The 23,257-nt window shown below is 46.7% G+C and overlaps 1 protein-coding gene across 7 annotated transcripts in view; it reads left to right on the forward strand.

Annotated features, from left to right (window-relative positions):
• The first annotated feature begins 1,317 nt into the window (after positions 1–1,317).
• The window catches only part of LOC103190579 (misshapen-like kinase 1), a 51,564-nt gene continuing 29,624 nt past the window's right edge, over positions 1,318–23,257 (forward strand). For all 7 annotated transcript variants that reach the window (XM_042345812.1, XM_042345814.1, XM_042345813.1 and 4 more), the window contains exons 1-2: positions 1,318–1,426; positions 17,076–17,141. In XM_042345812.1, coding sequence (XP_042201746.1) covers positions 1,370–1,426; positions 17,076–17,141 — 123 coding nt within the window. In that variant the 5' untranslated portion in view covers positions 1,318–1,369. The remainder of the gene's footprint in view (positions 1,427–17,075; positions 17,142–23,257) is intronic.

Raw genomic sequence — 23,257 nt, forward strand, 5'->3', positions numbered from 1 at the left:
TCAGTAATAAATTCACTCACTTGAAGGGAATCAGTAATAAATTCACTCACTCGAAGGGAATCAGTAATACATTCACTCACTTGAAGGGAATAAGTAACAATACTCCTCAATAGTAACAACATGATTACCGTTATAAGTTCACTCACTTGAGGGAACACGACGGAATAAATTCAACTCACCGCTGCCGAGAAGCCACGAGGACAAACGTGCGAAGCGGAGAGCCGACCTTCGACGGGCGGGAGGGCGGGCGGTTGGCGCCAAGCGGACGACCGATGGGAGGAGCGGCGTACGCATGCGCACGGTGGCAGGGTTGCCTAGTTACGGAGGCGGAGGCGGGGGGGGGTGGCGCGTGCCCGACCGTGCGCATGCGCGCGGTGGCAGTTCGGCTCTGCCGTCACGGCGCAGAGGCCGGGCGAGCTCGGGGCGCCTGCGCAGAGCCGTCAGGCTGGCTGGCTGTACTGGTGGGCGACCGTTAAACCGCCGCGGCTCGCGCTGACCGCCCCCCCCACCCCCCCCCCCCACCAGGCCGCGCGAGCGAACCTGCGAGCTGCGCACGCGCGGCGGGGCGTTGCCACGGGTTACGCGGGGGGGGGGGAGGAGGCGCGCGGAGCGGCGCCGAGCGGCGCCGAGGGGCTGGCGCGCCTGCGCAGAGGAGAGCGGAGCGGAGCGAGCGAGCGAGAGGAGAAAGGGAGAAGAAGGTTCGTTCCATGTCGGCTCGAGCCGGCGATGGAGGCGGAGGAGAAGAGCTCGGCGCTCTCCCCTGAGCCTTGAGGGAGGCCCGAAGGTGGTGGAGGAGACGGAGAAGACTCCTGCCTACCTACCTGCCTGCGCTGCCTCGCCTCGCCCTCACCTCGCCTCACCTCAGCGAACCTCCTCAAGTTGGGGGTGGGTGGGAGGGGAAGAGAGAAAGGGGTTAATTTTCCGTGAGGGAGAGCGAGAGAGAGAGAGAGAGACAAAAAAAAACTTTCTGACGGGTAGAAAAAAAAAGGGGGGGGGATTTTTTTTTAAAAAAGAAATCTCTAAATTAAAGTGTTGTTGCCCCCTCAACCCACCCCCCCCCCCCCCACCACTCTTCCTCTCTCTTTCTCTCTCACTCTTTCTCACTCACTCACTCACCTTGGCTCTCCTCCTCCTCCCTTCCCTCCTTCCTTCCCTCCCTCCCTGTGTGTGTGTGTGTGTGTGAGGGGGCGCGGTTGGGTGTTTTAGCTGAGATTTTTTTTTTATCCGCCTTCATTCCCTCTCTCACCTACATACGCTCCTGAGAGAGAGAGAGAGAGAGAGAAGGAAGAAAGAAAGAGAGAGACAGTGAGTGAGTGAGACAGAGAGAGAAAGAGAGAGAGAGAGAGAGAAAGAAAGAAAGAGCAAGAAGATGGCGAGTGAGCCTCCGGCCCGCAGCCTGGATGACATCGACCTCTCGGCTTTACGGGTCAGTTAACCGTTGTCTTCGTTCGTACCCGTCTTGCCGTTGACACGAATAATAACGACGGCGATGGCGCTTGGGTCGGACGGCGGCGGCGCCTCGCCCGCGTGGTGGAGCCGCCTCGAAGCGCCCGACGAGGGACGCCGCGCCGCGAACGACCACCGCTTGAAGCCGTGCCTCCGACGCCGGCGCCTTGCCGGGGGGTCGTGGCGACGCCGGCTCGCAGGGCCTCGCGGGGAGGCGCGGCAAGTCGTAACGCCGAGAGCGGCGCCTCACCCTGCCCTTGAGGCGTCTCAAAGCGCCTCGCGCCGGAAAGCGGATCGGCCGTGTGTGGATGTTAAGTGGGCGGAACGCAGCAGCCAATTGCATCCAGCAGCGTCCCCACGCAAACCGGCGTGGATTGAGCGACCAAAATTATCGTTCGCAGGGACGATTACCCCCCCCCCAAAAAAAGCGATCTGCCGAATGACTAGCGCCCCTTTATTCCCCCTCTTTCACCCCCACCACCTGTAATCTAAAAAGATATAAACCCCAATTTCTCTTTTAAATGTCTCGCCCTTTTTGGTTTTCGCTAAACGTAAAAAAAAACCTAACAGTATTTTGCCGACAAAATAGTCAATTAACTTTACAGTATATTCTGTGAAGCGCTTTGAGGTGTCTCAACGACGTGATAAGGCGCTACATCAAATGCAAGGGTTATTATTAAGTAGGAATCCAGTCGCTTTCTGGGGGTAATAATCAGCTTAAAAAAAAATGTGTATATATTTATTTTGGTCAATCAAACCACAACTGCTTTGGGGAGACTGCTGTGCTTAAATGGCTGCTATGTTTCACCCACAAAATATCCAGCGTGAAGGGCTTTGAAACGTCTCACCAATGTGGTAAGATTTTGTATCAAATGTAAGGATTATTATCATTATTAATATTAATACACCACTGTGAACTGAGGGTACACCATTGCCTTTTGCATGGTTTGTTTTTGGGAAGGAGGGGTGTGGGAAGACGAGGACTGTGGCCTTACAGGTTGTTGAGCACTTTGAAAAAAAACCTTTTAAAGTCTGGTCAAATCTTTCACTGCTCTGCTCGCTCATTTTTGTTTGGCTGTGTGTTTTGGATCGAATTTGGGGGGAAAAATGGGTCGAGCTGGCATTAGCGACACGTTGTTTTGTACTTTATACAGTAGTATGTAGAAGCGTATAGATGCGGCATGGATACAGGCCATTCGGCCCAACAATTCAGTGCCTTTCATATTGGGAGGCTGTCTGGAAGCAATTCATGGGAATTACTGTAAAGGGTAATGACTGTATTTTGTAGGTGCCTGTAAAGCAGCTTTAAGAAGCTTCAAGGTATGTAAAAGATAATGGAAGGGATTGACGTGCTGCTGTATGAGTTTACCAAAATAAGAATGCTGGCATTGGATATCGTCCCATATCATATCGTTGAAACGCCTCAGAGCGCTTTGCTGGACTTACCATGAAGTGGATTTACCGTGAAGTGTATTAATTGTATTTGTAGGTGAAAGTGGAAGTGAGGACTTGATCTTAATATTAGAGAGTGGATGATTGGATGTGAGTCAGAGAACATTTCTTCATGCAGAGAGGGGGTGGTGAGAGTGTGGAACGCACTTATGCCCCAAAGGCCTTACAGACACAATCGATTGGGTTGTTTAAACAGGAGTTGAGGCTGATAGACACTTGGGAAATGAAGGGTATGGAGAAAAGAGGCGTGCGTTTATAAGATCTTCCATGACCCATTAATCTGTCAGCAGGCTTGATGGACGTCTTGTGTTACTGTGTTTTACCTGAAACATATTTATTTTGATTCACACCTAATCTTAAGCAGGATATTGACACCTCTCTCTTTTGTTACCCCCCCACCCCCACCTTTCAAATTATGATCGGATGTAAATATATTGTTGTTATTATCATATACACTGTTTGTGCAAAACCAGTGTTTAGATTTTGGCTCCATTTAACACAAAGATTTACTGCAATAGTGTTTACAGAGTAACTTCGCAGGGCTCTGTGGTGAATTGAAGCAACTGCAAAGACTAGTTAGTCAGTGCTTTTCCTCGTCGGGCATGTTGCAGGACAAGTTTGGCTTTACATTGTTGAAGCTCCCTTTCCAATAAGGTGCACAGAATGTGCACTTGCATTTACTGAATGAAAATTCCGCAGTCAGGCACGGTATGCTAGAGGGACGACGATAAATTTTGGTTTGGTTAATATATAATGTAGCTTTTGTAAGCTTTTTGTCCAGATCCTGGATTAATGGCTGCATGTTCATGTGAATTTAATTTGTGCTGCATTTTTTTAAAAATGAGCTTCTCCTCTTCCACCCCCCCCCCACCCACCACCCCCCAATCCTCCAAATTATCACGATTTAATGCATATAAATAAATTGCCTTTCCACATGTCATCAAAGCTGTGGCGTGTTTGAGTACAGCAACAGGAAACCAATGATGATATGGACATGTATGGTCATTATATCCGATGTTCTTGGGAACAAAATGATTAGGTTTGTTGCAGGAATAGTGTTGAGCAGAAAGCATTGAAGTGCTGCTGTTACTGCTCTTCTATCTCTTGTTCACATATCTTTTTTTGGTATTAGGCTCTAACCTCAACCTCTGGAACTCCAGCCCACAGTCCCTCCGGCTCGCCCCCTCCTTGCCTCCTTCAAGACCCGTCTCAAGACCCTCTTCAACCGTGCCTTTGATCACCCTCCTACCCCTATCCTCGCCACCCTCACCCCTCCTGATTCCCAACCCCCGGCTCAGGTGCAGATCCCTGACTGTCCGGCGCTTTGAGACATCCTCCTGATGTTAAAGGCGTTGTGTAAATATACTTTGTTGTTATGAGTATGCAACGTGTGTATGATCTTTGCAATAGAGGAAATGCGTCTGATTCTGTCTGAAGGAATAATGATTGTCCGATGTTGTATTGCAGTCTGTAATCATCTCCTGATGGTTTATTTATTATGTTACACATTTCGCCCACAAAATATAGCCAGTTGACTTTAGTGTATCTTCTGTGAAGCGCTTTGGGACGTCTCGAAGACGTGATAAGGCGCTGAATCAAATGCAAGGATTATTATTAGTATTATGTAAGCGGGCTGCTTAGACTGGATGTGAAGTCTTTCTTTTTTTTTTGCAAGTGGCCAGGTTCATATCTGCATTGCTTTTTAGCCCACAGATTTGTTTTTGCTGCTAGTCGAAATGCTTTTTTCCGTTCTGTTGAATGATTAGACAAAAAAAATCATCCTTCGGCTCAATTGTTGCCCTTCTGGATTTCGAAGTGATGTACTGTATGGAATTTAGCGCCGGGACAGGGTGATACACACAGAATATTACACGTTTCAAATTAGTGCTACTTTCTTAGGGAGACTGTTTTATAAAATGTAAAGTCTCATGGCGAAGTTGGTCTCTGAAGTTTATGTTGTACCTTTTTAGGGCGGGGGGGGATTCAGTCAGATGTCCTGACGCCTGCAAAAATTCATCACCATGCTTAATAATATCCAAATTGAGAGTTCGCACCTAGGCTTTGAGCCACTGATATACGTGGGCAGTAATTTATCCCCTTACCATCTGCTATTGTGGTGTGTGTGTGTGTGCGTGAGGGAGAGAGAAAAAAAAATGTCTGGGGTCTATGCAAGAAATAATTTCCTTTGAATTAAAACATCCATCTTGTATTGCTCAGGGTCACCTGATTCCACATGTAATAAGCCAGTTGGTGGCCACACATTTGATCACCGGAGTGCGAAGTTCTGGCAAAAGCTCCAGTTTCTTGCCGGGATAAAGATATTTTGTGAATAACAACAGCAACTTGGACTTATATAGCGCCCTCCACGCCGGACGGCCGCTCAGCGGGCTTCACGGTAACGGATCCCGGGACCGAGCCAGGGGGAGGGGGAAGAAGGTGACCAAAGGCGCGGTCGAAAAGAAAGGTCTTCGGCAGAGACCTGAAAATGGGAAAGGAGGGAGCGAGACGAAGGGAGTGAGGAAGGCAGTTCCAGAGCCTCGGGGCGCAGTGGCTGAAGGCACGGCCGCCGAGGGTGGAGCGGAGGACTCGGGGGACGAAGAGGAGGCCAGACCCGGACTAACGAATATATGTAGAGCCTAATGGTGTTAAAATTGAGCAGTGATTCTAGTGATTGAAAAGCCACAAAGATACCCTGATGGACCTTATTACTGGCACTGCCGATCGCAGACCAGCTGGCCTGTTGGTAGGACTTGGAGGGGCAGTAATTGCTGAGGGCATTTGGCTCCTTATAACCCTGTCACCTAAAGCCAGAATGGGAAGAATGTATCCCAAAGTTGGATAAGCAGTGTTCACAATGGCGACCTATGTGGTTTAGCTGGTTAGACTCCAGTAGTTGCTGCATTAAACACCCCGGTGGACCCCAAGCATTGGCTCTTGCCAACTTGCACCTAATAATCTGTTGGGTTCGTTCAGGGAGTAAGTGGACATTCCATTCCAGATGCAGGAAAATCTGCGAAGTAGGTTGAATATATACGTAGGGCACGAGCTGGTTTAGATAATACTCCTTGCATTCGTGGAATCCCGTACCTTACAACAACAACAAAATTGCATTTATATAGCGCCTTTCACGTTGGGAGGACATCCCAAAGCGCTGGAGAATCAGGGTTTAGGACCCGAGCTGAGGGTCGGGATCGGGGAGGGTGGATGGCAGGGGAAGTATGAAGGGTGACAAAGGGCACGGTCGAAGAGGAGGGTCTTGAGACGGGGCTTGACCGAGGCAAGGGAGGGGCCAAGGCGGAGGGACTGCAGAATGGACTTCCAGATGGTGGGGGCAGACTGGCTGAAGGCCCACCTGCCAATGGTGGGGCGGGCGAGACGGGACACGTTAATCTGTATGCTGGTACAACAGCACCAATTCTTAAACTAGTACTGTAATAGTAATTTGCAGTGAAGAATCACATAGCGATGACCCATCTGCTCCCTCTGCTCAGCGGGCTTTGTGTCCCACACCCTGCCAACCCCACCATCAGCTGCCAGACCTTCAGCCTATGTTTCTAATCCACCCTTTGGAAGTCTATCCCACAGTCCATTTGCCTCGCTCCCTCCCTTGACTCCTTCAAGGCACGTCTCCAGACTCTCCTCTTCGCCCGCGCCTTCAATCCTCTTCCTCTCCCTGGCCTCCACCCCTCTTGATTCCAACCCCCAGCTCGGGTCCAGATCCTTGACTGTTCAACACTGTGGGACGTCCTCCTGACGTGAAAGGGGCTGTGTAAATGTAATTGGTTGTTGTTCGTTGGCACCACTACCCCAAATAGTGTATGATCAAAACTTGAGCTTGTAGTCTAGGTTATAATAATAATAGTAATAATCTTGCATTTGATATAACGCTTTTCACGTCTTCTAGACGTCTCAAAGGACTTCATAGAATATACTGTAAAGTGAATTAACTAAACTTGTGGGCCAAACAAGGCAGCGAATTGCGCACAGCAGTGTCCCACAAACAGTCGTGGATTGAAATGACCAATTTATTATTTTTTTTTCTTCTTGAGGGATTATTGTCAGGCGTGTGGAGTAAGGAAACTTGCCCAAGGTTTTGCCCTGCCGGGAATTGAACCCAGGTCTCTCACTTGCGAGTCGAGTGCTCTAACCACCGAACTACAGGACTCCATAGTCCTGAGGTTGACAGTCCAGGGCAATAATGGAGAGCGCCGCATGATCGGATGTGTCAATGAATAAAATTAAATCAACTTGCAAAGTTATTTCTAGCTGTCCTGTTTACACTGGACGTTTTAGCATACAGAACAATTATAACTTGTTATCTTCAGATTTTTGTACTTGCTCTGGTGACTGGTTAACTATACAATCCAAAATTGACAGCAGAAATATTGTACTGGATGTGAACTCGAGACGACGGTGTGGAAGGGACTTTTTTTTGGTCTTCGAAGCGACTGAATAATTGCAATTGCTAACATGGACCCTGTAATGAAGTCAGCCCTGCTGTTGAGCCTTTATCAGTTTGACTGTTCTGCGGTGCAGAGCCGGGCATGTTCTAACGTGATCTTTAGAAACCTGGAGAAGCAGTAGACAATTTACTTGACTTCCAACAATGAGGCATACAAAGGCTCGGGTTTGATTCAATCCACTTCCCACCCCCCCTCCCCTCAACAAAAAACAAAATGGGCCAAATGGCTTCCTGTTCCTACGTTTATGGGACGTTGCTGTGTGCATTGGCTGCCACTTTTCGCCCACAAAATATACAATCAATCCACTTAGTATATTCTGTGAAGAGATGTCCTCAAAGAACATAATAATGATCCTTGCGTTTGATATATACTTCTTGCATTGAGCCAGTGGAGATTGCCACAAGATCCAACAACCGATGAAGATTTTATCTTGTACGTAGCATTTCGCAGCGCGTTTACTGACTCAAAGTGTTGTATATCTCTGAAGTAAAGTCCCATTTCTTTTTGAAATCCCGTGCAATGCCTTGCCCACTCATTCCCCCTCTTTCAGGTTCCGCCTGAAGACTTTCCTGTTGGACCGTGCTTGCGGCCACCTCCCCACTCCCCCAGGCTCGGAATTGGCTCCGCGACTGTTAAGCTTTCTGAGATGCTGCCCTGCCTGGAAGGCACTATACAAGTGCAAATTGTTGTTGTAAGCAAAAATGTTGGTAATATTTTTAATGGAAAGATAATTATCACGTCGGGACGTCCTCCCGACGTGAAAGGCGCTCTATAAATGCAATCTTGTTGTTGTTAGCCAACTCTCTGATGGTTGTTTATTAGAGCCTTATTATTATGATATTAAAGCCTTTAGGCAGCAGGCGTAGTATGCGTTTCTGTGAAGGCAGTTCTGCCGTAATTTGTGGGTCCTACAAATGCAGTCATTGAATCGCCCACAAAATAAACAGTCAGTTCGCTTTACAGTATATTCTGTGAGGTGCAGTGAGACGTCTCGAAGACGTGACAAGGAGCTGAATCAATTGCAAGGATTATTCTTATATATTGCATTTTACAGAAAACTCTTGTGAGGTGCTATAAGATGTCTTGAGTGATAAGGTGTCATAGCAAATCAAAGTTTGGTTCTATTCCCATCTTTTCTCTTACTCTCTCCCCTCCTCCCCCCCCCCCCCCCCAAACAAGTGCATTTTCTCACTTGTTCAGTGACTGTTTCCGTCCATTCTCCTTTTTTCAATCTGGCAGTTTAGAAGCAAACTTAAAAGGCATCCTTCGAGAGATCAACACGGGAATCCTTCAAACCATTTATTTTGTCAAGACGAGCAATGTTGGCAGTGGGAATGGAACATTTCATTGCTTCCAATATTCTACGGCTGCATTAATCGTTCCTAGAGGGGTTGGGTGTGATGTGGGTTAAACAGCCCCCTCTAATCCAGCAGAGGAGATAGAGAGGTATGGCAGAGTGGATTAGAAACACTGGCACAGACTATTCAGGCCTAAAAAAAACCTGTTTCTTTGCTGTAACACTGTATGTAATTCTGTGCCTCACCAATTTTAAAAAAAAAATGTCCTGAATGAAATGAACGTTTCAAACAGGGTCACAGTGACGCAGCGATGCTGGAGATTTTTGAGCAATCAATTTCCTTTAGCCCTACCCCAGTGCAACATGATTCAGTGTTAGTGTTAGTGACTGACACTCTCTACCTGCTTGCACTGGTCTCGAAGATTAGGTATTGCTTTTTGGCGATGATGCATGTTTTATGACTCTGCCGACATGTGATGCAAATGGGTGACTAACTCGTGAATTCACTGGAACCGTGGCCGTGCAAATATTCTGTCAAATCTACATGTAAACTGTCTCCGAAGTAAATATGTAACCTCATTTTTTTTTCAAAAGGTTTTGTTCGATGTGTAAATGCTGCTTATCAAAGTACATGAACCTTTGGGGAACCAGTGAGTGGCTTTTCAAAGGCTCTACTCTCCTGAATACACAATGTTTGGGTTGAAATGAGTTGTTTGTCCTCCTTGTTTGTCCCTCGTCCAGTCCACTCCACCATCAGCTATTGTCTTTGAGACAATTCAAAGCACTTCACAGAATATACTGTAAAGTGAATTGACTGTATATTTTGTGGGCGAAGTGCGGCAGTCAATTGCGCACAGCGTTGTTCCACAAACAGTCGTGGATTGAGTGACCAAATTCTTTTTTGAAGGGATTATTAGCCCCGGAAAGCTTTCCGGCAATCGACTAACAATCGGGTTCCAACTTGCTGCTCGGTAAACAGAGAGATGTGGAGTAAGGAAATTTACCTAAAGTTTCACCCCACCCAGGGATCAAACCTAGGTCCTCTCACGTGCGAGGCGAGTGCCCTAGCCATTATGCTACAGGGCTCCACAAATTCTGTGAAGCACTTTGAGACGTCTCAGTGACATGATAAGGCGCTACATCAAATGCAAGGATCATTATAAGATGCTCAGCAAAGCTTTGTGCTAAATCGCTTATTAAATCTCACACTCGCCCTCAACACTTTAATATGTGGCTAAATTAAACACAGAGGAATGTCAAAAGCTAAAAACAAAGATTATCACAGAAGTAGCATCCTCGGGGAGTTTAAGTACGGAAAAGAACTGAAGTCAGCAAATTAATAATGCTTGCACTTGATATAGCACCTTATCACATCTTTGATATGTCTCAGCTCTTCACAGGATATACTGTAAAGTGAATTGACTGTATATTTTGTGGTCAGTTGCACATATCAGTGTCCCACACACAGTCGGATTGAGTGACTAAATTATTATCCCCAGAAAACAATCTACCAATTGACTAACGGGTTCTTACATACTGCTGGGGAAGCAGAGACATGTGGCGTTAGGAAACTTGCCTGAGGTTTCCTCCTGCCCAGGAATTGAATCCAGGACCTCTTGCTTGCGAGGCGAGTGCTCCAACCACTGAGCTACATAACTCAAATTCTAATCAAGAGTAAATGAAACTTATTTTCTACCTGCAATATTTTCACTGAATTAACTCATCAAACTTAGTTCTAGATTTGGTTAAGAAAGAATTTAGTAGTAATGGACGGTAATTTTGCGTTAATACTATGGACGCTCTTTGGTTTAGGCTGTGAACACACAATAAGTTAAAAATAATCTTTAAAGCACACTGGGTTACGCTTTTTTATCTGATTACTATTTAAAGATAAATTATTTTACCATGTGGTCTGCATTTTAAGTGGAATTTCTTTGAAGTGGATACTCTCCAAACTAATCCAGTGGATAAGGTAATCTTCATTCACTCTTTCATAAAATACAAAGCTGACAGCTTTACGAATACTGACGCGGGAAATTTAAAAATGCATCTTAACAGGCCACAGACGGTTTAACGTCTCACCTGAAGAACAGCATCTGATCTGCAGAACCCGTATAATCGCCTAAGTTGTACATCTGTCCAAAAGTTTGCATTCTATGCAAGATTGACGTAACTCATACTTTATATGATTTTAGCTGGTTAGACTCCAGCAGTGCCCCGACGTGCACTCTGGGCTCCCCAAGCATTGAAAAAAAATGTGGGCATTCAATCCACAATTATTTGTGGGACGCTACTGTGAGTAATCGGCTGCCGCATATCGCCTCCAAATTACACAGTCAATCCACGTGACAGTATATCCTGTGAAGCGCTTTGGGACGCCTTGATTTGATCAGGCACTATAGGAAATGCAAGGATTGTCAGTAAGTATTTACTGCTAGGTAAACCGAGGCGCGTGTGCGTGTAGTAAGGAAACTTGCCTAAGTTTTTTGCATCGCCCGGGAATTGAACCTAAATCTTCTCGCTTGCGAGGCAAGCGCGCTAACCACTTCGCTACAGGACTCCACATAAAGTGTTTGAGGTGGAATAGAGTGGGACTAAACCGAGAGCTCTTGCAGACTGCTAGCACAGACGCGATGGGCCGAATGGTCTTCTCCGTGGCTGCGCAATTGCAGCGCTGTGAATTTAGCTGAAAAGTAAGGAGCGTCAGGAAGCAGGCCACAAAACACTCAGTACCGTGCTGCCATTTTGAAAGTTCTCTGCCTATTACCTAGGCTCAAGCAAATGGGTACTCCAGTCTTGTAGTGGTTTGCTTTGTCACGTGAGTAAAAGCTTGCTGGAGCATTCAATCCATGTCCTCCTGTGATGCATCCACCTACCAGCTCCTCAATGCCAGCTTCCGAGCTGGCATTCAGTTGGCTGCTTCCTCCTTTAACCAAGGCACTGACAACTGACAGCTCTTTTTAAGAAATATATATATATATACATATATCTCTTTGGAGTCTTGTAGCTCAGTGATTAAAGCCCTTGTCTCGCAAGCAAGAAGACCTGGGTTCGATTCCCGGCAGGGCAAAGTGTTGGGCAAGTTTCCCTACTCCAAACGCCTCTGTTTACCTAGCAGTAAGTGGGGAACCCATTTGTTAGTCGATTGGCGGATCGCTTTTCGGGGCATAATAATTCCTCCGGAAAAAAGCTGTGCGTAATTGACTGCTGCGTCTCACCCACAAAATGTACAGCCAATCAACTTTACAGGACATTCTGTGAAGCGCTTTGAGACATCTCAACGCAGTGATAAGGCGCTATATCAAATGCAAGGATTATTATACAATATTTTATTTAGTGTTTGACTCGAATGCAACTTGTTGCAGGAGTTGCATTGCACTATGCCAACAATGTAGCTGACAAATCGGTTATGCGTTGGTTGAGGTCGCTGGACTCTGTCCCCCATCCTTTGGAACTCCATCCCACAGTTCCTTAGCCTTGCTCGCTCCCTTGCCTTCTTTGAGGCCCGTCTCAAGACCCTCCTCTTCGACCGAGCCTTCGGTCACCTTCCTACCCCCACCCTCCCTGCCCTCCACTCCACCTGATCCCAAACCCCAGCTCGGGTCCAAATCCCTGACCGTCCAGTGCTTTGGGGTGTGAAAGGTGCTACGTAAATGTAATTTGTTGTTAAACCGTCCTCGCTAAATTTACGACACAAATTCCATCACATCCCCCACTCGTCTATATCATTTGGTGCCTCCATCCGCCGTGACCTGACTAACACTGCAATCTGTAGTTAGACAACCTTGTAATGGGCTTTTGTGAATCATGTGCTCAGCTAATCTTTGGTAATTTGACAAAGAGTTGTACTAACCTTTGCTCGATCATGTAATCCCACCACTTGCACGAGGGTTGTGGTTTGCAGACCATTGTTGACATGTAAGCTGACAGTGCGTATAGAAATAAAAGCAATCTAGCCATCTAGAATCTCGATTCCTTTTATTTTTTTCTATCTGCAGCTGGCTCCCCCACACCTTGTAATGTGCCTACTCCTCAATAACTATCTCCGTTCTGAAACTCTCTCTCCCCCCCTCAATCCCTCCGCCTTGCCCCCTCCCTCACCCCTTTCAAATCCCACCTAAAGACCTTCCTTTTTGGTAGTGCTTACGGTCCCCTCCCCGCTCCCTCTCCCCCTGGTTCGGGTTCAAGCGCTCCAAGACGGTAACCCGTGCGAAGGGCGTTATATAAACACACGTTGTTGTATTTTTAATCTTTTTTTTTCCTATCAGAGAAGCTGTTACTTGGAATCAATTTTTTTTTTTAACGTGTGCGTGTGAATCTTTTTGTCTGCTCTGGAAATGCCTCAATTTGATTGTGCGTGTTGTGTGTGTGCAGGGGAGGGGGCTGCAGGCAGTGTGTGTATTGGGGGGGCTGCGGATAGGTGTGCGTTTGTGAGGCTGAGTTGTGCGTGGGTGAGGGTGGGCAGTGGGTAGGGTATGTGTTCGGGGGTAGGGTGTTGTCCTGAACAATTTTGTTCGTTCTCGGCTCGGTCACAGGGTGAGGGTCAGTGGCTGAAATTGCAGCCATGTTATCAGTTGCGAGATTTGACTGTGACACCACTTAAAATAACTGAGTCCAAATGTTATCCAAATCCTGTACTTTTATAAAATTGTGTGTTTGCAGCCTTGCTTGCCTTATTCGGAAAGAGTATCAGGTTCAGGTTGGCAAAAGCTAAGGCTTGGGTGCGCACCAAAGTGTGCGTTGGGAACTGATAATAATAATTCTTGCGTTTAATATAAAGCCTTCGACTGTCAAGTGAATTGACTGTATATTGTGTGGGCGAAACGCAACAGCCAATTGCGCACAGCAGCGTCCCACAAACAATCGTGGATCGAATGACCAAATTATTATTTTTTAAAAAATTATATTATCCCTCCCCACCACTCCCGGAAAAGCGATCCGCCAATCGACTAACAACCGGCTTCCTACTCATTGCTAGGTAAACAGAGGCATGTGTGTGGAGTAAGGAAACTTGCCTAATGTTTCACCCCAACCTGGCCCACCCGTGAATCAAACCCGGGTCCTCTTGCTTGCGAGGGAATGCTCTAACCAGTACGCTACAGGACTCTTAAGAGTAAGTGCCCCTCATAGTGCGCAGCAGTGGTATGACTTAAAACTTAGCTGAATGAAATGTGTCTTAAGTGCACAGATATACTCTCGCAGACCACAATAGAATTGTGCGACAGTCAACAAGCATGACGGACAGGGTATACTTCCTCTTTAAGTCCAAGCCCGTCAGGTTTGTTGTGGAGGATGTCTGAGTCAAATGTATAGCGGGCTGGTTTCTCTCAGGAAATGCACAGATATTCTCATCTGAATTTCCTAAAACCCAAAATATCATGACAAACCTAATTGTTGTCTGCCTCGTTTTTTTCCACTGGCTGTTTTGAAGGTTGCCCGGTCTCATTGAGTCCCAGAGTGTTACGGCACTGAACCGGGCCTATCAAAGTCTGGTCTGGAGATTTTTTTAATCGTCCTGGCATTTCATAGCGCCTTATCACGTTTTCGAGACATCTCAAAGCACTTCACAGGGCGTACTATTAAGTGGATTGACCGTATTTTGTCCCACGAAACGCTGCAGCCAATTGCGCAGAGCATTGTCCATAAACAGTTGTGGATTGAGTGACAAAATTATTATTTTTTTGAATGAATTATTACCCCCGGAAAGACGATCTGCCAATTGACTAACAATCAGGTTCTATGTGTGCCTCGCAAGAGACCTGGGTTCAATTTACAATTTACAATCTAGGTAAACAGGTGTGTGGAGTAAGGAAACTTGCCCAGCGTTTCGCCTACCGGGAATCGAACCCAGGTCTCTTGCGAGGCGAGTGCTCTAACCAGTGAGCTACAGGAAAGGTTTCCTCCGCAGTAGCCTATCTAATCGTTGTTGGCTCCCTCACACCCTTCAATATTCCTCCTCCTCAAGTATCTATCCAATTGCCTTTTCTTAAAAAAAAACACTGATGGATTTTGCTTCCAAGAACAGTTTCTGACAGTGAATTGCATGTTCCAGCTTCCCTCTGTGTGAAGGCATCTTTATTCGCCGCCTCAGTCCTGCACTCATTCCACACCAGTAGTTTTAAACTGTTAGGTTACGTGTTTTGTTTCGTTTTATTCGACCTTAGGCAAGTTTCCTTACTCCACACGCCTCTGTTTCCAGAGCAGTAAGTTGGAACCCAGTTGTTAGTTGATTGGCGGATCACTTTCCGGGGGTAATAGTCTCTCCAGTTTTTTTTAAAAAAAAATAATTTGGTCAATCCACTTTATAGTATATCCTGTGAAGCGCTTTGAGACATCTCAATGACGCGATGAGGTGCTCTTATCAAATGCAAGGATTATTATCGAAACGGCATAAAAGATTGTCATTTTCTCGGGCAACTGGAATCTGCCGAACGTTCCGCGATTGGCGGAAACGTTGGCGGGTTTCCAACCCGTCCCTTTAAAAGGCAGCAATTTGCCGCTGAATTGCGTGCCCCCTGTTTATAAACCTACTAATCGGGCAAAATATTCCAGGGGTGGTAAATACCAGGAATGAAAGCCGTCTTTGTTTTGAAGAGTTTTATGTCGATTTCACAAAACCCTCTCAAATCCTGCCTTTCTCAGGCAAGCAATTTTGCAGCTTCTGAAATGATTTCCAAATTGCCAATACAGTAGTCGTGTTGTGTTGTGTGTCTACGCGGACGGCCTCTCCGACAATGGGGCCAAGGAACCGAGAAAGCACAGTCATTTATGGTTTGCCTCAGTCGTGGATAATTGAGGCCTGTTTTGTCATTTTCGGAGCAATTTCCAGCCTAAGAGGTCATTCAGCCCATCTGCTCCATTGAAGGGAAAGTCCGTAAACTCAATGAGTTCTTGTTGACACACAAAACAGCTGAGTTGAGGACATGTTCCAGTCTTTTTACAGTTGAAAAAATTCCGTGTCGTGCTTATTTTCTCCTGGGGGAGGGGGAAGAGGAGGATAAAGGAGTTTCTTTTATGGCTGTCTTGCAGTGTTATTTTTTTTAGGCTGTGTGGGTGTTTTCCATCCCTCGAGACTGAATATAACCCCAAAACGGTTAGAAAATGGTCCCATACATTTCTTTGTGAGGAGAATGAGCCCTGAATTTTAACGGGGACCGTTATGGATTGAACTCTGCCCGCGCGCGCGCGCGCGCGTGTGTGTGAGAGAGAGAGAGAGAGTGAGGTTGGGTGGTTCAACTTGTGGCCTGTGGATCAATTTAATTGCCCCCCACCCCCATTTCATCTGTCCCATCCGCTCCCTCCTTAACCCCTGTGTTACGTTTCTGAAAGGGAAACGCAAAAATATTGCTTATGGGGCCCGCAGATGTTTCGCAAATGGGGCATCTGGCTCTCGGCAGCCAAAAGGTTGGACCTCCCAATCCTGTTATAACCTACCCAGTAAACCCTTTCAGTAAACCCACAGTTCCCTCCGCCTCGCTCCTTCCCTCCTCCCTCCCTCCCTCGCCTCTTTCAAGGCCCGTCTCAAGACCTTCCTTGCTCAGGTTCGAAACACCGGTTGTCCAGCGCCTCGGATTGTCCTCCCGACGTGAATGGCGCTATGTAAATGGAATTTTGTTGTTGTTGTTCCTCTTCGACCGCACCTTTGGTCACCCTCCACCCTCCCCGACTCCAGCCCTCCTGATCCCCAACCCCCCCCCCCCCCCCAGCTCAGATCCACACCCCTGCCTGTCCAGCGCCTTGGGCCGTGCTCCCAACGCGAAAGGTGCTGTGTGAATGTAACTTGTTGTTGTTGTTGAAGTAGTTTGACCTGATCGGGTGTTACATCAAATCGAAGGAGTATCATCTACCATTCTGAGCGAGAGACCTTGACTTCCGCCATGCTCTTGTTATATACGTACGTAACTTTCCAACGTGCTGCTGTGGTCAGAGCTCAGCTCTGATGTTATCCTGGCGGTATTCACCTTCGGGTTCAGCTTGATTGCTTTGGTTGCTGTCTGTTCACTGGTGTGAGTGTGTGTGTGAGTGTGTGCGTGTGCGTGGCTTTGCACCTGTAATTCCCTCTGCAGACTGCAGTCATAAACCGCAAGCAGACTTTGCTGCTATGTGTGTTGTCTCGCCCACAGCCTCACCAGCTGCCGCTGTTTAGATTACGTTTTTTTTTTCTGGTGCTTCATCACTTTCCATCTGCTGAGCAAAATAGTGTGAATTTTTTATATCACAAGGGGGCTTCATTTAGCTCTTCATAATTAGCCATTGTGGTGTCCTGTAGCTCAGCGGTTACAACACTCGCTTCGCACTTGCCCATCCAACTTTATTGAGAATTTAGAGACACCGCGACGTGAAAGGCGTTGCCTAATCTAAATTGTGTCGTGCATTCTGACTGCTTTGCTCAAACCCGTTCATTTTGTTTTGCACAGGACCCCGCTGGTATCTTTGAGTTGGTGGAAGTTGTGGGAAATGGCACCTACGGACAAGTATACAAGGTAAAAAGAAAGTTTTCTCTGAACCTTTTATCACCCGGAACATATTTATTTATCCAATGAAATGTCAAGTCAACCGTTTTTGCAGTACTGGGTTCACCCGAAAGGCACTATGTCAAGCTCGACGATTATCAGGATTATTTGCCCCGATCATGTGGAACTCCCTGCCTCAATCGCTCTGCCTTGCCCTTCTCTTTGCCCGTCATCTCCCCTTTCTTCTGGATTTGTGTCAAATTAATATTGGTTAGTACGCTCGCCTCGCACGCGAGAGGACCTGGGTTCAATTCCCAGGCAGGGTGAAACATTAGGCAGGTTTTGTTACTCCCCACGCCTCTACTTACCCAGCAGTAAATAGCAACCCGTTGTTTGTTAATTGACAGGTCACGTTTCCGGGGGTAGTAATCCTTCTAAAAAATATATAATACTTTAGGCACTCAATCCACAACTGTGGGACACTGCAGTGTGCAATTGGCTGCTGTGTTTCGCCCCAAAAAAGTACAGTCAGTTCACTTTACAGTCGATTCTGTGAAGCGCTTTGATATGTTTCGAAGCCGTAATAAGGCTCTATATCAAAGGCAAGGATTGTTATTATTATAAATTCCACCATTGTTAAAGCGTTCCCACACTAACCCCGTGAAGGTCGCTGTATGTAAACTCAAGCAGTTGTATTCTTTTCCGAATACTCAAACGATCCATAAACTCTTTCGCTGCTGAAACCACTTACGCGTGGCAATAACCAGTTTTGTTTGAACCAGCTTTGAGGCAGAAATGTGGACATCAATGACGTGTGAAATTTGCATTTAAAAACATCAACTCTGCGCTGTTCGACACAGTTGCGTAACTCTTAAAGCCGGTATAGGGTTTGCACAAGCAAGTGGCAAGCTGTCTAAACTTATGACTTGTTCCCAGAGGATACAGGAAATGGGATGATGATTGTGCTGCTGCAACAGGGCGCGAGTCCCATGTGCTTGCCTTGTTTTTTTTAAAAAAAATATATTTTGGTCACTCAATCCACGACTGTTTATGGGGCACTGCAGTGCGCAATTGCCTGCTGCGTTTTCACCCCCAGAAATACACAGTCGATTCACTTTGCAGTATATTCTGTGAAGCGTCTTGAGACGTCTCGATGACGTGATAAGGCGCTATATCAAATGCAAGGATTATTATTATTATTGCCTCATAATCCCTCAAAATCGCTGTTCCTGGATTTCAAAGAATCTCTTGTTGGGAGACGAGGTGATTTCGGCCAGATGTTTACACCGAACCTTTGTGAGGTCCTGAGACCTGGCGTTTTGCGACAAAGGAGGAGGTAATTCGGCAACAACTTGGATTTACGCAAGCACTCTGAGACACTACCCTACGTGAGAGGCGCTATGACTATATAACTGCAAGCTGTTGTTGCCGTGTCAAATGCAAAGGTTATTATTTTATCACTATCACATGGGCTGCACATTTCACCCTGTGAGTTTCAGTTGTCTCAGGTTACGCAACGTGTTTTGCTAAGTGATTTTTGTTCTATTGTCTTCCTTCCTGGCTTTGTTGTTTGAACGCTAACCTTGCCAAAGGGGAAATGTCGGTTGCAGGCGGTATCTGGCAAACTGGCCCAATAATGGCTGATGTCGGACAAAAGCCACTTCAAGTGGTTGTAGACAAGCCCTTTAAACCCCCATCACTGGCTTCTCGATGGGTAATTTCTTGGTTATTATATAAATAACGGTGTAGTCTATAATTTGCCCTTACTGTTCAATAGCCCTTGGCTCTTGCCAACCTGCACTTAATGTTCTCCAGAGTCAGGTAAGCAGGGTGCATCCCTCCAGCGAGAGAGAATGCTCATTCAAAAAAAAATTATTAAAATAAAAAGCACATTCAAAAAATATATAATAATAATTTGGTCACTCGATCCATGACTGTTTGTGGGGCGCTGCTGTGTGTAATTGGCTGCCACGTTTCACCCACAAAATATATAATCAATTCACTTTGCAGTATATTCTGTCAATATTTTTTTGTGGGCGGAACACCGCAGCCAATCGCACACAGCGATGCCCCACAAACAGCCATGGATTGAGTGACCAAATTATTATTATTTCTTTTTTGAAGGAATTATTACCCCCGGTTAAGTGATCAGCCAATTGACTAACAATCCGGCTCTACTTACTGCTAGGTAAACAGAGGAGGGTGTGCGTGGAGCAAGAAACCTGTCAGGCTTCGCGCTGACCTGACCCACCTGGGAATCGAAACTGGGTCCTCTCGCTTGCGAGGCGAGTGCGCTGATCAATATGCTGCAGGACTCCACACCTACAGGACTAGTTTCTTTGCAAAGTGCTTTTTATTTTGGTGCAGTGATGCTATACGTCCCCAAAGGGTTAAGGCTAGCCGAGGAAAATAAAAAAAAACACTGCGTCCCTGAACTGCACTGCAGTATTTTTAGAAGCAACTGCGAAATGGAGTTTCTTTTTTAAAAAAGGACAGCATTGCTGCACGAATTGCTTGCAGAAAATACTTCCTTTCAAAGGAGAATTTATATAATGTAGTTACTTCTGAAATGAGACCACAGAGGCTTTAATAATAATAATAATCCCGGTATTCGATATAGCACCTTATCACGTCTCAAGCACTTCACAGAATATACTGTAAAGTGTAGGGACTGTGCATTTTGTGGGCGAAACGCGGCAGCCAATTGCGCACAGCAGTCACAAACAGTCGTGGATTGAATGACCAAATTATTATACTTTTTTTTGAGGGATTATTACCCCCAGAAAGCAATCCGCCAATCGACCAACAACCGGGTTCCTGCGTGTAAGGAAACTAGCCTAGCATTTCGCCCTGCCTGGGAATCGAACCCGGGTCCTCTCGCTTGCAAGGCAAGTGCTCTAACCACTAAGCTACAGGACTCCACAAGTAAAGATCTGTTCAAGCGCGATTTCCCCACCAAAACCACTTTTGCTGTAAGATGGGCCTGAAACGCGGCATGCCATTCTGATCACTGGTCTGCCTTGAGACGTTCTTTCATGTGAAAGGCATTCTGCAAATGCAAGTCGTTGCTCGGATATCAATGTCCGTTGATAGCTGCCGTGATTCCTTCCTTCCTCTTTAGGGAATCCTCCGACTCACCTCCTGTTAACCCTGCAAGCCAAAGCCTTAACGGGTAGGGTGGTCCTAGCTGGACAAGGCTCAGTTGGTGGCACACTCACCTCTGAGTCAGAAGGTTGTGGGTTGAAGCCACACGACAGGACTTGGAACTCACTTAGTCTAGTCTGAAGCTCCAATGCAGTGTTTAAGTGCCGACCTTCAGGCGAGACATTAAACCTCTGTCCCACCTCTGTCCAGGTAGACGTCAAACATTTCCCGCGGCACTCTTCGAAGGGAGTGTCTCTCTCCCAGTTACCTGGCCAACAGTCCCCCAAATAAAAATTGTTTGTTTGTTTCATTGCTGTGTGCAATTGGGGCTTTTGCATTTAGCACAAATACAGTCACTACATTTTATAGTATATCCTGCGAATGGCTTTTGAGACGTCTCGACGGCATGAGAAGGTGCTTTATCAAGTGCAAAGATTATTATTTATTGAGTCCAGGTTAATTAATAATCATAATAATAATTGTTATTATTACTGCGTTTGATGGAGCGCCTTATCACGTCTGTAAAGTGAATTGCCTATTTTGTGGGCGAAATGCGGCAGCCAATTGCGTGCGTGTGTGTATAAGGTTTCTCCCCGACTTGACCTTCCCAGGAATCGATCCGTTTCGATCAAATAGTCGGCGGGTTTCAAATGAACCCCGGATAATCTTGCTACGAAATCTCTGCGCTCTATTCATCGAGGCCTCTTGAGATTTTGTAAGCACCGTATCCCTCTCCGAACTCTTACTCGCTTTCAGTCTTTCCCTGTGTTAATAATCCTTGCGTGTGATAGAGAAGTTTATGTCGAAACGTCTTGGAGGGGGTTTCAGAGATTTCTGTGAAGTGCAGCGATTGTTTGTAGGTGAATGTATTCCACTTGATCCGTGTCAAAAGTAATTCCCGTGTGGGGCAACGGAGCCCTGGCAGCTGAATCCAGTCGGTTCTCTTTAAAGTCTTGCTGTCTGCAGTTTAGTCGAGTTGACTTACGCTGAAATCATTTTACATGGCGGAGCATAGAGGGCGATCGCTAATGAGTCCCACTCTCTTCACACACAGTATTCCCTGGTGAATCTCCTTTCGGCTTCAACCCGCCTCGCTCTTCCTCACAGACTCTCTGCTCCTTTCGCTGTGGTTTTGCTCAACTAACATGTGGTTCCTGTGGTGCTAAAGCAGGAAGTTGTATCCCCCACCTTCAGATTTGTTTGACTCTGTGCTGCCGCTTTTAGTATTTATTAATAATAATCCTAATCATAATAATAATCCTATCATTTGATATCGCGCCCGATCTCGTCTTTGAGACGTCTCAAAGCGCATCATCGGATATACTGCAAAGTGGAGTGACTGTGGATCTTGTGGGGCAAATGCGGCAGCCAATTGTGCGCAGCAGTGACCCATAAACAGTCATGGATTGAGTGACCAAATGATCATTTTTTTTGAAGGGATTAATACCTGCGAAAAAGCGATCCACCAATCAACTGACAATCAGGATCCTATTTACTGCCAGGTAAACAGCAGTAAATAGTGTGTGTGGAGTAAGGAAGGTTGCCTAACATTTCGCCCTTCCTGGGAATCGAACCCAGGTCCTCTCGCTTGCGAGGCGAGTGCTCTTAACCGCTTCGCTGCAGGACTCCACACTAACTAAAGCTTCCATCAACCAAAGTGGAGCTACGCAAACTTGCTTTCAGGGCAAGCTTAAAGACCAGAGAACATGTTGGTGACATCCAACCTTACTGGTTCTATGTGCCTCGCACCTGCATTAGTTAAGCAAGCTGCGGAGAATTTCCCCTGGTATTGAAAGTGCTACAGAATTGCTGCCTTGACAGTGTTTTGAGGTTTGTTTTATTTGGCAAATTTCCACTCATGCCTGGAACCAGCATTGTTCTGCCCAGTTGACGCTCAGGAAGAGCGATTTTAATGTAATCGCTTCTGCAACCCGGCGATGGGTGACCTATTTTATTTCAAAGAGATATCACAGGCAGCCTGGCTCAGTCGCCGTGCGTATCACCTGGCTCAGTCCCCATGTGTCAGCCTCGTTCAGTCACCAGGAGTGGAGGGGATGAGGGACAAGCAGGAGGCCGGAGCCAACCGAGCGTCGCCAGCGGGTAGTGGAGTGGGGGCTAAGCAGGTCGGAGAGGTAGGGAGGTGCCAGGGCGTGAAGGGATTTGAAGACGAGCGAGAGGAGCTTGAAATCAAAGGGAGTTTCCCTCTCCGAATGTCCAGGCCATCAACCCTGGAATGTGCTCTAATCTCACTGTGAGTCATGGCAGGAGCCAATCTGATCTGAAGTGATTATTCTCTGACTCTGTAGTTTCGCAGAGTACAGTGGGATCAAAGGTAAAGAAATCATCTGTCGTGGAGTCAAAGATCAGTGAGGAGGCAGAGCCTTAAAAAAAAATGCACCTAGTGAGTGATTCAGTGGGTTTGCAACACTACATGGCGTCCTGTAGCTCAGCGGTTAGCTCGCGAGCCGAGAGGGCCCAGGTTCGATTCCCGGGCGGGTCAGTTCGTGGGCGAAACCTTACACAAGTTTCCTTACTCCACGGTCTACCTCGCAGGAAGAAGGAACCCCATTGTTGGTCGATTGGGGGGAATCGCTTTCCGGGGTTAATATTCCCTCCAAAGAAGATAATTTGGTCACTCGATCCACGGGGTTCGTGGGACGTTGCCGTGTGCAGTTGGCTGCTGCGTTTCGCCCACAAAATATATACGGTCAATTCACTTTACAGTGTATTCTGTAAAGCGCTTTGAGACGTCTCGAAGACGTGTTAAGGCGCTGTATTAAATTCAAGGATTGTTATATTACCGACGCACCAGACCAGACGATTGGGTGGTGATGATGGTGCTGCTGGTGTTTACTCTGGAAGTGACGTCAGTGGCACAACATGTGGAAGACAACAACTTGCATTTACACAGCGTCACCTCACGCAGGATAGCGCTTGACAAGTGGCGGAGCACGATGCCGAGCTGGGGGGGGGGGCAGAGGGAGGTGATGTAGGTCACCATC

The sequence above is a fragment of the Callorhinchus milii genome, unplaced genomic scaffold (genome assembly GCF_018977255.1).
Source record: "Callorhinchus milii isolate IMCB2004 unplaced genomic scaffold, IMCB_Cmil_1.0 Scaffold105, whole genome shotgun sequence".
NCBI lineage: Eukaryota > Metazoa > Chordata > Chondrichthyes > Chimaeriformes > Callorhinchidae > Callorhinchus > Callorhinchus milii.